Below are 13,588 nucleotides of genomic sequence, written 5' to 3' on the forward strand. Positions count from 1 at the left end.
ATGCCAACAATTGGCCAGCAGATGGCGCCATTGTAACTATCAAACGCTTCCAAACAGTGAACCATTTTCAATACAATTGCTTCACATTGATTCAGGGCTTCAGAAAGTTGTTTTTAATCTTTTTATCATCCTACTCCCCAAGTACAATAAATAATTATGACTTAATAAGCAACCATCAAAGTTCAGACAAACTTAATTAAGAGTTAACAGTCAAAGTGAAATCTCCTTTTCCCACCTTAGCCCACTGTTTCAAAACTATTTAGAGGGGTTTGAACCAGAAGATCTTTGGAAGGTTGCACTTTGTTTAAGAAATATCTTTAATGCTTGTTGAGCCCACAAAGTCGAGGAGTGCTCTCCTTTTATTCTCTTACACTTGTTATGCCCAGCTATCCCCTTTACTATTGAGGCCCAGGGCCATCACACACTGCTTATAGACAGACACACAACACAATAAACTACTTATTTGGTTTCCACCTCTCAGCAAAACAAGTTACACAACATAACGAAGGAAATTACCACAGATGCACATGTTGTTGCATTAAGACAAGTTCTTTATTTTTTTGGTGTTGCATCGTCTTTCCAGGAAAGAAATAATGAAATAAACATGTACAACAGCGGTTGTGTTTGAGGTAATTTGTGCAAAATTATAGTCTACATAAAACCAAATATTTCAGAATTTCAATCAAAATAGTTTAAAGTTCAAGATTCACTGGTTGCTCAGTCATTTTGTGGACAGGATGAATCTCACTGTGTAAATCAATGAAAAGATGATCAATGTATTTGGTCTACTTACACACATTACACAGCTACTTTCCTAATTTGTTAGTTTCCCTTTGTTCTTTGACAGACCACGCTTGTTACATAAGTTGCTTCCACAACAATTTGGTGGACGAGGAAAGTCAATAGGAACCGGAACGGGCAGGAGATCCAAGCGCGCAGCAATTTCACACAGTTTTGCAGTAGCACATCCATAGACAGGAAACGAGCCCTCGTTATCCTCCGCTGTGGATGACAAAATCATTGTTAAACCACATTTTTTAACGGCCCCTTTTTAAAAGGCAGCAATAATGAGTTTTTAAGGAACAAAATGATTATGAGGACTCACCAGTTCCACTAACGCAGCGGTCCTCCGTTCCAGCACACTGTACTTTACTGGTGCACGTAGTAGAGGATCGATCGTCACAGGTGAAACACTGCAGGTTGTTTTTTGGCTGAGCACCAGGGTCTGAAACAGAACAGGAGACATGACAGAAACTGTACAAGGCACAAAGTGACTTATGGCGCATTTCCACTATACAGTTCAAGCACTACTCGGCTCGACTCGGCCTTTTCCATTACAAAAAGGTACCTAGCCTACTCAACGTGGGCGGGGTCGTCATAGCACGGCTCCGCGAAACTGCCGTGACTTCGTTTTATACGCGACACAAACACATAAACAATGGAGGACATGGAGGCGATGGTGTACTTGCTGCTGTATGTGGACTTCTGTCACACACAAAGCAAGAAAATTGAGCCGTATGGCTGTAACACTGTCGCCGGTATTTAAAAATGCCGGGTTTGATTCTTGTGTGGGACGGCTCATGACTCAATCAGTGGCCGGCAGTCTGTTGATGTCACATTTAGTATCGGCTCGGCTCGCTTGGGACCTCAGCAGAGCAGATACTAAAAAAGTACCAGGTACGAGGTACTATCCCTAGTGGAAACGCAAAAAACCGAGTCGAGTCGAGTCGTGCTGGAACTGTGTAGTGGAAAAGCACCATTATTGTTCTTCATTGTGACCAACATTAAACTGCTACTACATGTGAATGTGATTTAGTGTCTTTACTTACACGCTATGGGTTGACCATTGCATTGGTCTGTGTTGCAGAGGAGGAGAGAAGCAGCCACATCTGACACACCTATATTGTAAGAATAGGTGAACTTTCCCTCACTGAAAAGGGCGGTCGGCAAACACAACCTCAAGGTGGTCTGCTGGAGAATCCCGGTCACATTTTCTGTAATTTGAAACACAAACCAAACACTGTAATGCCAAAAGCCCATTTAAAACCGAATAAGTGAGATTTCTTGTCTTGGTTTTTACATACCTTGCAGGCCAATAGTTGCACACAGCTGAGAAGTGTCACATGGAAATAAGAAGTTTCTGCTTGTGTCAACCCCTTCACCGAGCCAACACTCAACAGCTTCAGCTGCAAATATATGAAATAAATAATGGTGAGTTAAACAATCAGCATGAATCCTGTTTGTCATATAAACACAGATACAGTATGCAAAGTTAATCTGATGAGAAACAACCACAAATTACATATTATTCAGTGATACAAATTAGTCTTTTATTTTAATTTGTAGATTATTTCTGAGGTTGCTGTACAGATGATACAATAAATGAGAATTAAATAATGATGAACTTGAACAAAAGTCAGCAGCTGGCAGACAAACAGCAGAGGTAAAAAGTGAGGAGAATGATGAGCTAGCTGACATGACAGGTACCTGCAGAAATGCTGTTTTAAGAGTGAGTGAGGTTACCTGTGCTAGAGAGAGTCCAGAAGAGAGTGAGAGACAGGATCAGCTTCATCATGATGAGTGAATCTGCAGGTTAAAGGAAACAACTTATAGAATCAATCATAATATATATCTTAGTATCTTAATATAATTGTTAATTGCATCATCATCATCACTGTGTACAAAAAACTGAGGATTGGTGAAATAAATGACAATGTACTGCAGGTTTGATTTTGTAATTTAGCTATTAAAAATCAAAACATGTCCAAATACAACTAAAATATTATCATAATGAAAACATGAGTGCCTTCAATGCATTAAAATGAACATCATCCTTGAATCACATTAATAAAACTCACCTAGTCAAAATTCAGCACACACAATCAGTTCTTCTTCTTCTTCTGTGGGCAGAATGACACTTCAAAAAATCGCTCTATTTATACCTTCACAGATGATTTCTCAACCTCTTCACAGTTTATTTTTCAAAGCAAAAAAGGGCACTTCCCCAATTTACTACACGATCCTGACAGTAAAAATTACAACAGTCTGCAAACATTTAGTGACTCCTTGTTTTAATTGAGATTTCACCTCAGTGCTCATAATAGTCTTCAAAAATCTGTAATCTCAGTCTGTGAAAGCAAACAGAGGAGTTAAACTTTTGACCCCATAATCAGCATGACTAACAAATACTCTCTGTACCTTTTAAGAAAAAAAAACCACACAGACAGAAAGAGCGGAAATGCAAGTACATCTTGGCTATGGTGAATACACTGCATTGCTTAATGAAAGAGAGACATTATGTAAAATTAAACTTTCTGACAGACTGAATGAGCTGACACACAAACATGGAAACTGTTTTTATACTGTGAAAGGTAAAGAGAAAAAGGCTTATAATAAAAGTGTTATAATAAATGATTTTTCATCTGAGCAGTTCTGAGAGACTTCATGAAATGGGAAGTGGCAACAGGAAGTCGTGTGAAATCGAACTGCTTTCATTACAACAGAGAGAGAGACGTTATGACACCACATCAAGGGCATAGGTTTACTTTCAGAAGTGAGTTTAAAAAATATACTGTAAGTTCTGCTAAAATTTGGTCACATAATATCCATCGAGAGCCTCCACACCATCAACCTTCACCAATAAAGCAGGCGGGACCCAGGGAAGATGTCTAGAAAGCACACACTGCGGTAATAGTTAAGTTTCAAAGAGAGGAAATTAAACTTTTGACCTTACAAGTGTCACCATAGAAGCACCAATCAACCAAAACATTGTAACCACTGACAGGTTTAGTGAATAACACTGATTATCTCATTAAAATTGCACCTAAAAAAGAGTTGGGATCTTTCTTTTATACAGTCTATGGTTGGGATACAATATATTAGGCAGCAAGTGAACCATCAGTTCTTTAAGGTGATGAGTTGGATCTGAATGATTTTGACAAAGGCTAAAAGCTAAATAGCCTGGTCAGAACTCCTAGTTTGTTTTCATCTGGATTTGTTGTTTTTTTCTCCTCATTATTAACTCTCCTGTCATTTCAGGCAACAGGTGGCAAGACAGAAACGCAGGCTGGGAGCTGATAAGCTGGGAACACATCAGAGCTTGGCTAAGGGCCCATTTATGCTCAACGGACGTATGAAAATGTTTCCGTCCGTTTCAAACGATGTTACCGTCACTGCTCACATACTTCCATGCGTCCTTTACGTTGGCATGGATGTTAACCAATACATCCACCAGGGGGCAGCACAGAGTCAAACGTTTATGACCACAACAAACTCAAAAACAAACATGGCGACTGTGGAGGAGATATTGATAATGTTCCTCTTGCATAAAAGACAAAAACGATATGTTTAAAGTTTCTAACCAACTCGTAAAAACCTTTCCTGAAAAAGTTCCTCCATTGTTATTTCTTCTTCGTGTCTCACTAGAGCTACGTATCGAGTAGTGACAGCAACACTGCCCCCACATGGTTTCCGGTGGTACTGCTCCGTTTGGTCCGGATCCGTAAGATTTATGGAAACGTGCAGAAATACGGACGAAATGAACGCAGAGCACGGACAGAAGGCTCCGTCCGTATCCGGATCTGTATTTAACGTTGAGCATAAATTAGCATTAAGGAGACTGGACAGGTCAGGACAGATGTGGAGCACAGGAAATCTGATCTAAAAAACCCTGAAAACACACAATATAAGAATGCATTAGAAAATTAGAAAAGTCATCAATTGTAATAAGTTACATTACTTTGATTAAGTAAGTGAAATAGTTACATTACTTATCACATTTTAAATAGCCTAGAGTAACAAGTAATCTGTAGGGGTGGGAATCACCAGAGGCTCCACGGTACGATTTTAAATATATTGTGATATACTGTGATATACTGCAATTCATTACCTTTTTTTCAACTGCAAATTATGTCCTCAAAGGAAAACTTCCTCCTGCGGCTTACTTTCAGCTCTGCTGACCTCACCAAAAAACAAACTATAGAGCCCTCTAGTGGACTGAAAAAGCAATAGATTTTTATTATTCTACAGTACCAACAATTTACATGTTCATGCGTCTGTGTATCAACACAATATTGTCACGCAAAATATCGCGATACTATGCTGTATCGATTTCACCCGCCACCTCTAGTAACCTTCCCAACCCTGCCTATATTTCTATAAACATACAGAATAATTATAATAATAATATACATTTATTTTTCTCTCATAGTGTCATAATTTTTAATATTGTAATTCTGTTGATAATTCCTAACATTGAAGGTTTTATTAGGCTTTAACACACAAACTGTTCATGAAGGCTTTTATGTTGTGAGTAGCGACCTGCACAGGAAGTGTGAACTTTACTTTGTAACTTGACTTGTCGGACGGAAATCAGACATCCAGGACGTAAATCCACAGGATCCAGCAGGATCTCACCGCTGATGTGTTGGCACTTTGAGTGTTGAAGATGCTTCCCGGAGCGCTCACCGTGCTGCTGGCTTTATTCAGCCTCACCGAGAGCAAACAAAAGGACTTTTATACTTTTAAAGTTGTGAACAGCAGAGGGAAGTTAGTCTCTCTGGAGAAATACCGGGGAGCGGTAAGTTTAGGGGGTTTAACAGCTGAACAAAGCACTTTTTTTTATACCGGTGATGTTACAGCCTCTGCACGTCATGAATGATTGCTGCATGCATATGTTTGTGTTTGCTGCCAGTAAACATGTTTTAGAGTAGATTGTGACTAACATAGCACTACTGCTGCAGATCAGTCCTGCTGCAGGCTGCTCTGGATGTCCCATCATGCAGCCTACGTGGCATCAGGCCTGCAGGAGGAGAGTTTTCATGTCCATTCAAACAGCTCACCAGGGCCCTGATCTACCTGTGTTAAGAAAGAACTGCTGTTGCTTTGCTCTACATTGTGCCAAATAATGTTTCCACACTTTCATCTCTATATGATCACTTAGACTGACAGTGATGTTGGTGAGGTTGCTCCCATTGGACATGCAAGTGAGTCAGTAAACTTTTATTTCTACACATTCTTTCAAAGCCTTGAGCTATAAGTGTTTCTTAAAATATGACACCATGAAAAAATGCAGTGCAGTTTTAGCATTTGAACATAGAGAATGAGAGAAAGAGAGAGAGAGAGTGGAAGTAGAGAAATAAAGCACAAATTAAAAGAACATGCACAATAAAAACAGGGATTTTAAGAAGTGGCCAAATATGCAAAGTATAAAAAAGACAATATAAAATGATTGCAGTGTAATCATAAATCTGTTATGAAGGTGAAAACTCATGCAGCAGCTTTAATAATATGAATCGTTTTCATCAAAGGGAGCTCTGAAATTAATCCCTTCATAAATTGTAGCGTTTCAAATGTCAAATTAAATGTTCTGGCATCACTGATTCTTTAACTCAGAGTATCTCAAACTACATTTGGACTCCTTTTTAGTGTGCAAACTTTTAATTTGTTTCATTATTGTATTGGTAACTGTTTATAATAAAATATGTAACTATTATAATTACACCAATTGATCACAGTTATTTGTCATTAACCTGCATGTTCTCATTAGCAAGACATTTATCTCCTATCTGAAAACAAGCTCATGTTTGAGGCTCAAGCTAAAACATCTTGGTCATGATAAGCTGCATGTTTTCAGGTTTGGGCTTCACGACTTGTTGCTTTGACAACAGTTTCAGAATAATTTTTAAACCACTTCTGAAAAAAACCCCAAAAAAACAAACAAACCCCAGACTCATTTGAAATCATCAGCATTGTAATCTGGATAACCCGGTTATCCACATACAAAGACCGGGGGCCTGATTAGCCTTAATCTGCCTACAATAGACTGAAACAGTTCATTATCTGGCACAACAGTGGATTTCATTCAGTTTCTCTGAACGCGCTGCAGCTTGCATGAGTTTGTGTTTCTGCAGTATTTAGGGGAAGATGCCCCCCTAGTGAACACTGTCATGTGATTTCAGTATCTACAGTATCGTCATGCATAAAGCAGCATTGTTTCTGGGGTAATTTGAGTATCATATATGGCACTCAAGCAATTTTTAAAAATATATATAATTAAGATAACGGATAGTGTCTCATTAACCTTCCTGTCGTCCTCCCGGGTCAAATTGATTCCGTCTGTTTTGACTGTTCCTTCTTTCCTCCCTTCCTTCCTTCCATCTGTCCTTCCTCCCTCCCTCCTTCTCTCTTTCCTCCCTTCCTTCCTTCCTTCTTCTTTCCTTCTCTCCTTCCTACTTTCCTACTTTCCTTCCTTCCTCCCTCCCTCCCTCCCTCCTTTCCGTCCTTCTTCCTCCCTTCTTCCTTCTTCCTTGTTCCTTCCTCCCTTCCCTCCTTTCCTTCCTTCCTCCTTCCCTTCCTTCTTCCTCCCTTCTTCCCTCCCTTCCTTCCTTGACTCGAGGACAACAGGAGGGTTAAAAAAAAGAGAGAAAATGAGATTGAGTTACTTCAAAACATGTTGATGCAGAGTATTTCACAACATAGGAAAACAAGATCGACAATTTCCAGGCAAATTTATTTTGTATAGTCCAATATTTCAAATCACAAATTTGCTTTAGGTGGTAATACTTTATCCTCTCCTCATGTTTAAGGTATCTCCCCACTTTAACACATCTGATTCTAATAATGAACTCGTTATCAAGCATCTGAAGCTCATCAGGGGCTTGATAATGAGCTAATAATCAGAATCAGGTGTGTTAAAGTGGGGAGACACCTAAAACATGAGGGGCAGTAGCTCTTATAGGAGCAGGGTTGATGACCTCGGCTCTAGACCCTTGATCGGAAAAAAAAGGAAAAAGGAAAAAACATCAAAAATGACATCTGCTACTAGATTTTTACTTCTAGTTTTTGCCAAAGTCCAAAATTTAAATGTAGGCAGTCTGATTTTTAATTAAACAGAGCTTCAGTATGTATATATCCTCCCCAAAGTCTCTGGTCAAAGTCTCGTCCATAGAAGCCTCCAAATTTTAACTATTCCCTCACAGTATTCAAAATATTTTATTCATAGTCAACTGTTGTGTTTATGAAGCATTTGATGTCTATTTAGTATTTCAGATACTTGCTTAATATTGCCACTAGATGGCAGCACTAGATAATGGGATCCTCCTCACTGTGTGGTCTTATTGAGGAAACATGTACAGTATGAGCTTCTTTTTTAGATTAATGAGCTGCTCTCCTGTCTGTTAGCACTAACTTGAAGCATGAAGCTGTAACATGTATTAACCTGCACTAACATCATCTACTGTGTCTATGCATGTGTATATGTACAGGTTCATCCACGGACTCTTCACTAACACCCTTTAAAAGGTAAAAGATCTGTTCACACATCTCAGCACAGGTGATCTAGCCACTGAGTTGATTATTCATTATTCTCTGGTTCCAGCTTGCTTGAGGTGATTTGCTGCTTTTTTTCTGTTTATGATTGTAAATTATATATAATTGGGTTTAAGACATTTAGACTGTAAGAACTTGCAATTGGTTTTTTTCACTTTTTATTTAAAGTTGAAAGACCTAGGTCATATTTTCCTGCACTGGTCTAAATGCAGTTTTTATGCAATTTCCCTGAGGTGGAAGTCTTCTTCTTGTGTGTTTGCTCATTTCCGGGCAACAAAGGAGTGTACTTGCACCAACATGGGTGGAGAGGCACAGATTAGGCAGGCAGATTAGTGCTCATTTTGGCACGAAATTGCACTTGCAATAAACTCTGCTCAAACCACCTCTTATCACAGACACAGGGCAATTTTCGTGGGTTTAGTTGGCGTAGGCGGGCACGCACACACAAACACAAAACCCTCTTTCCGTCTGCCACACAATTGTCATCTACTGCAGATTGATATGGAGATCAATTATTTAAAATATCATCCACATGAGAATGATAGGGTGACGCAGAGTTCATGAATACCTTCTGTTGGATGAGTTTCCAACAGCTTGTAAGGCAAGGCAAGGCAGTTTTATTTATATAGCGCATTTCATACACAATGGAAACTCAATGTGCTTTACATAAAACAGAAAAACATGTAATTTGAGAAACATTAAAACATACAGTTAACCCCCCACCCCACACACACTAATGATAAAAACAAAGTACAGAAAGCTAGAAAGAGAGAAATAAAATGCTAGAATAGATCATTAAATATAAGATTGCAGCATAAAATAATAATTTGCTTTAAAATCATTAAAAGGACATAGAGTAAAAATGAAAGATTAAAATGTAAAGTGCTTTAAAAGAGCTCAATCAGCAGCACAGGAGAAGAGAAATATGTTTTTAACCTGGATTTAAAAATGATTTCAGTTCTGCTGGTAGTTTGTTCCAGTTGTGTAAAAGCTGCTTCATCATGTTTAGTTTGAACTTTGAACTCTGGGCTCGACTATCTGACCTGAGTCAGTAGATCTCAGAGCTCTACTGGGTTTATATTCTACTAACATGTCATTCATGTATTCTGGACCTAAACCATTCAGTGATTTGTAGACCAGTAGCAGAACTTTAAACTCTATTCTCTAGCTGACTGGGAGCCAGTGTAAAGACTTTAGAAGTGGAGTAATGTGCTCTGATCTCTTTGTTCTGGTTAAAACTCGAACTGCAGCTGTTTGATGCTTTTGTAGAGTGTTGGATCTTTTCCATGTTTATTAAATGACTGTAGAAGTCACACAGCAGCAGGAATGATGCTTGTCAGTCTCTAATTTGAGAGAGGGGCTGTGAATCAGTTTATGTGTGGATGGCACAGCAGAGGGAACTTCATTAATTATTTATATCATCCAACATGACATCACATTACTTTCTGATCTCCAGTGGTTTAACTTAACTCGAGTTGCTGCAGAGATGTAGAAGCATACACCTACAACTTCAATCAGAGACGCTTTTCTGTTACTAAATTGAAAAAAAGTCCATCCATTGTGTAGAAGGTGTTAACCTTCGTGTCGTCTTCCTGGATCAAATTGACCCCGTTTGTTTTGACTGTTCCTTCTTTCCTCCTTTCCTTCCTTCAGTCTGTACTTCCTCCCTCCCCCTTTCTTCCCTCCTTCTTTCTTTCCCTTCCTTCTTTCCTTCCTTCCTCCCATCCTTCCTTCTTTCCTCCCTCCATCCTTCGATCCTTCCTTCCTTCTTCCTCCCCTCCTTCCTTCCTCTCTCCTTTCCTTCCTTCCTTCCTCCTTTCCTCCTTTCCTTCCTTCCTCCCATCAGTCCTTTTTTCCTCCCTCCATCCTTCGATCCTTCCTTCCTTCTTCCTCCCTTCCTTCCTTCCTCTCTCCTTTCCTTCCTTCTTCCTCCCTTCCTTCCTTCTTCCTCCCTTCCTTCCTTCCTCTCTCCTTTCCTTCCTTCTTCCTTCCTCCTTTCCTTCCTTCTTCCTCCCTTCCTTCCTTCCTTCCTCTCTCCTTTCCTTCCTTCTTCCTCCCTTCCTTCTTTCCTCTCTCCTTTCCTTCCTTCCTTCCTTCCTTCCTTCCTCTCTCCATTCCTCCCTTCTTCCTCCCTTCCTCCTTTCCTTCCTTCTTCCTTCTTTCCTTCCTTCTTCCCTCCCTCCCTTCATGGTGGAGAAATTATTAGGTGATTAAGATGTGGAGGTTAAAGTTCATAAAATTTGGCCATATTATCTAAATATAAAATATATTCTAAAGCTGCATCAACCACTGGCGAGGCACAATCCAGTTCATTCTTAGTGCTGGACCCAAGCCCATATAAATGGGAAGGGTTGCATCAGGAAGGGCATCCGGCATGAGTCGTATGCCAAATCAAATACGCGTATCATAAATTAGGTTTTTATACCAGGTGGGTCGAGGCCAAGGTTACCAATGGTTGCCATGGAAACTGGTCTATGCTACTTTTGGGCAAAGGACAAAGAGATGGGGGAAGGTATCATAAGATGTCAGGAGATATTGGGAGAGGAGGAAAGGTAGGAGGAACTCTAAATGTTGGCACTGTAATTCATACAGGGAGAGAGTTGGCTGACATGATGGAGTGAAGGAAGATAGATTTACTGTGTGTGTAAGAGACCAGGTGGAAAGGGAGTAAGCTCGGGAGCATCGGAGGTGGATTCAACCTGTTCAACCAGGGTTTGGATGGAAGGAGAAAGTAGTTTGAGGTAATCCTGAACAAAGAGTATGTTAACAGTGTTTTGGAAAGGTTAGGGTTAGGGTTAGTAGTGAATAGTTGCTGTGCAGAAGTGTTGATGGAGACAGCTAGAAAGGTATTTAGTGATTCATCTGGAAAGAGGAAGCAAGACAGGAAGACTTGGTGGTGGAATGTAAAAGCTGTATTTGAATATGTTTGTCCTTGTTTTAACTGATCTGAATCGTCTGCCTGATAGCAACAATTCAAACAGAGAGTGTCCAAGGTCCTTTTATAATGTTCTGCGCTTTTTTGATGCAACGGGAACTGTGTACTGAAGTTCAGCCGGCGATCTTTTGGGCCTTGTTGATGACCCTCTGGAGCGCTTCCTCCATCGTTAGGGTGATGAAGGATAGAGATGGAAATGTGCTGAATTGTGAGGAGTGTGTTGAGAAGGTGGAAGGAGTACTTTGAGAGGCTGATGATTGCAGAAAGAGAGAGAACGGGAGGAAGTGGCACTGACAGAAAGATGCTAAGACTTTCAATGGGGTTGAGGAAGGATGGACAGGATTAGGAACAAATATATTAGAGGGAGAGCTCAGGTTGGACGGTTTGAAGGCAAAACCAGAGAGAAGTGAGACCGAGATGATTTTGGACATATGTGGAGGAGAGATACTACTAGGGAAGGAAGGAAGGAAGGAAGGAAGGAAGGAAGGAAGGAAGGAAGGAAGGAAGGAACAAAGGAACAGTCAAAACAGACGGGGTCAATTTGACAAAATAGATTCATTGAGATTAATAGATAATAACATATTCTAAGTCTATCACATCTGGTCTAATCTAAAATAAATCCAGGCTAACAGAACTAATGACCATCATGTTCTCATTTCACTCTTGCAGCTGATTGTTATTTGATGACTGCCAGAGTTTAACAGCGTTGTTCTCTCTGGCGTCAGGTGTCTCTGGTGGTGAACGTAGCCAGCGAATGTGGCTTCACCGAGGAGCACTACAAAGACCTGCAGCAGCTCCAGCGGGACTTTGGTCCGTACCACTTCAACGTGCTGGCCTTCCCGTGCAACCAGTTCGGCCAGCAGGAGCCCGGCAGCGACAAGGAGATCGACAGCTTTGTGCGCAGAGTCTATGGAGTCTCTTTCCCTCTCTTCAGTAAAATCGCCGTGATCGGGACTGGAACCAACAATGTCTACAAGTATCTTGTTGGTGAGTCGCTGTTAAGGCCCATTTATGCTCTATGTCAGGGGTGTCAAACATGCGGCCCGTGGGCCAGATACGGCCCGCCGAGGGGTGCGATCCGGCCCACTTGCTATCCTGTAATCTTTTCCTTCCTTCCATCTGTCCTTCCTCCCTACCTTCCTTTTTCCCTTTCTTGATTCATTCGTTCCTTCCTTTCTTCCTTCTGTCCTTCCTTCCATCTGTCCTTCCTCCCATCTGTCCTTCCTCCCTACCTTCCTTTTTTCCTTTCTTCGTTCCTTCCTTCCATCTGTCCTTCCTCCCATCTGTCCTTCCTCCCTACCTTCCTTTTTTCCTTTCTTCGTTCCTTCCTTCCATCTGTCCTTCCTCCCATCTGTCCTTCCTCCCTACCTTCCTTTTTTCCTTTCTTCGTTCCTTCCTTCCATCTGTCCTTCCTCCCTTCCTTTTTTCCTTTCTTGATTCATTCGTTCCTTCCTTTCTTCCTTCTGTCCTTCCTTCCATCTGTCCTTCCTCCCTACCTTCCTTTTTTCCTTCCTTCCTCCCTCCCTTCCTTCTGTCTGTCTGTCCGTCCATCACTGTCTGTCTTTCCTTCTTTTGCTTCTTATTTCCTTCCTTCCTTCCTTCCTCCTTCCTTCCTTCCTTCCTTCCTTCCTTTCCTTCCATCTTCCTCCCTTCCTTCCTTCCTCCTTCCCTTCCCTCCCTTCCTTCCTCCTTGCCTTCCTTCCTTCCTTCCTTCCTTCCTTGGACAACACTGTAATACGCTGCTGTTCTTTTAATTTGGCGGACTTCTCACTTCCTTTTCGTCTCTCGTCCTCTGCAGAATCCTCTGGAAAGGAGCCCGACTGGAATTTCTGGAAGTATCTTATCGACGTAAACGGCAAAGTGGTTGACGCGTGGGGACCGAAAGTTCCTGTCAAAGAAATCCGACCCAAAATAGCGGACATGGTGCGGCAGATAATCTTAAAGAAGAAAGAAGAGCTTTAACCTTTGACCCCTTCGCTGCACAGCTGTTCCTGCTGTAGGAAATATAAACACGCTGGTACAAGAAGCAAAGGGACAAACTCAACACTTCCTCCGTCCTTCCTTCCTTCCTTCCTTCCTTCCTTCCTTCCTTCCTTCCATCTTCCTCCCTCCCTTCCTCCCTCCCTTCCTTCCTCCTTCCCTTCCTCCCTTCCTTCCTTCCTTCCTTCCTCCTCCATCTTCCTCCCTTCGTTCTTTCCTCCTTCCTTCTTTCCTACGTCCTTCCTCCCTCCCTCCCTTCCTTTCTTCCTCCCTATCTTCCTCCCTTCCTCCCCATCTTCCTCCCTTCCTTCCTTCCTCCCCCATCTTCCTCCCTTCCTTCTTTCC

At 41.2% G+C, this 13,588-nt stretch overlaps 2 protein-coding genes across 2 annotated transcripts; one reads left to right on the top strand and one right to left on the bottom strand.

Moving 5' to 3' along the window:
• Positions 1-571: 571 nt before the first annotated feature.
• On the bottom strand, positions 572-2,902 carry LOC128361413 (uncharacterized). Its single transcript, XM_053321868.1, has 6 exons — positions 2,859-2,902; positions 2,524-2,586; positions 2,085-2,186; positions 1,830-1,994; positions 1,106-1,225; positions 572-1,002 (listed from the first exon to the last, which is right to left on the bottom strand). The coding sequence occupies exons 2-6, from the start codon at positions 2,573-2,575 to the stop codon at positions 815-817; spliced, it is 627 nt and encodes a 208-aa protein (XP_053177843.1). The 5' UTR covers positions 2,576-2,586; positions 2,859-2,902; the 3' UTR covers positions 572-814.
• A 2,475-nt stretch (positions 2,903-5,377) lies between these two features.
• Positions 5,378-13,334, top strand: gpx7 (glutathione peroxidase 7). Its single transcript, XM_053321870.1, has 3 exons — positions 5,378-5,578; positions 11,989-12,250; positions 13,062-13,334. The coding sequence occupies exons 1-3, from the start codon at positions 5,447-5,449 to the stop codon at positions 13,223-13,225; spliced, it is 558 nt and encodes a 185-aa protein (XP_053177845.1). The 5' UTR covers positions 5,378-5,446; the 3' UTR covers positions 13,226-13,334.
• The last annotated feature ends 254 nt before the right edge of the window (positions 13,335-13,588 follow it).

Source organism: Scomber japonicus, chromosome 7 (genome assembly GCF_027409825.1).
Source record: "Scomber japonicus isolate fScoJap1 chromosome 7, fScoJap1.pri, whole genome shotgun sequence".
Taxonomy (NCBI): domain Eukaryota; kingdom Metazoa; phylum Chordata; class Actinopteri; order Scombriformes; family Scombridae; genus Scomber; species Scomber japonicus.

Excerpts from the sequence above, each read along its gene's own strand:
- LOC128361413 (XM_053321868.1), bottom strand. The coding sequence starts at position 2,575 with ATGATGAAGCTGATCCTGTCTCTCACTCTCTTCTGGACTCTCTCTAGC. Across the intron at positions 2,187-2,523 it reads CTGGACTCTCTCTAGCACAG|CTGAAGCTGTTGAGTGTTGG; the intron begins GTAACCTCACTC and ends ATATATTTGCAG. Across the intron at positions 1,003-1,105 it reads CCGCTGCGTTAGTGGAACTG|CGGAGGATAACGAGGGCTCG; the intron begins GTGAGTCCTCAT and ends TGTCATCCACAG.
- gpx7 (XM_053321870.1), top strand. The coding sequence starts at position 5,447 with ATGCTTCCCGGAGCGCTCACCGTGCTGCTGGCTTTATTCAGCCTCACC. Across the intron at positions 5,579-11,988 it reads TGGAGAAATACCGGGGAGCG|GTGTCTCTGGTGGTGAACGT; the intron begins GTAAGTTTAGGG and ends CTCTGGCGTCAG. Across the intron at positions 12,251-13,061 it reads TGTCTACAAGTATCTTGTTG|AATCCTCTGGAAAGGAGCCC; the intron begins GTGAGTCGCTGT and ends CGTCCTCTGCAG.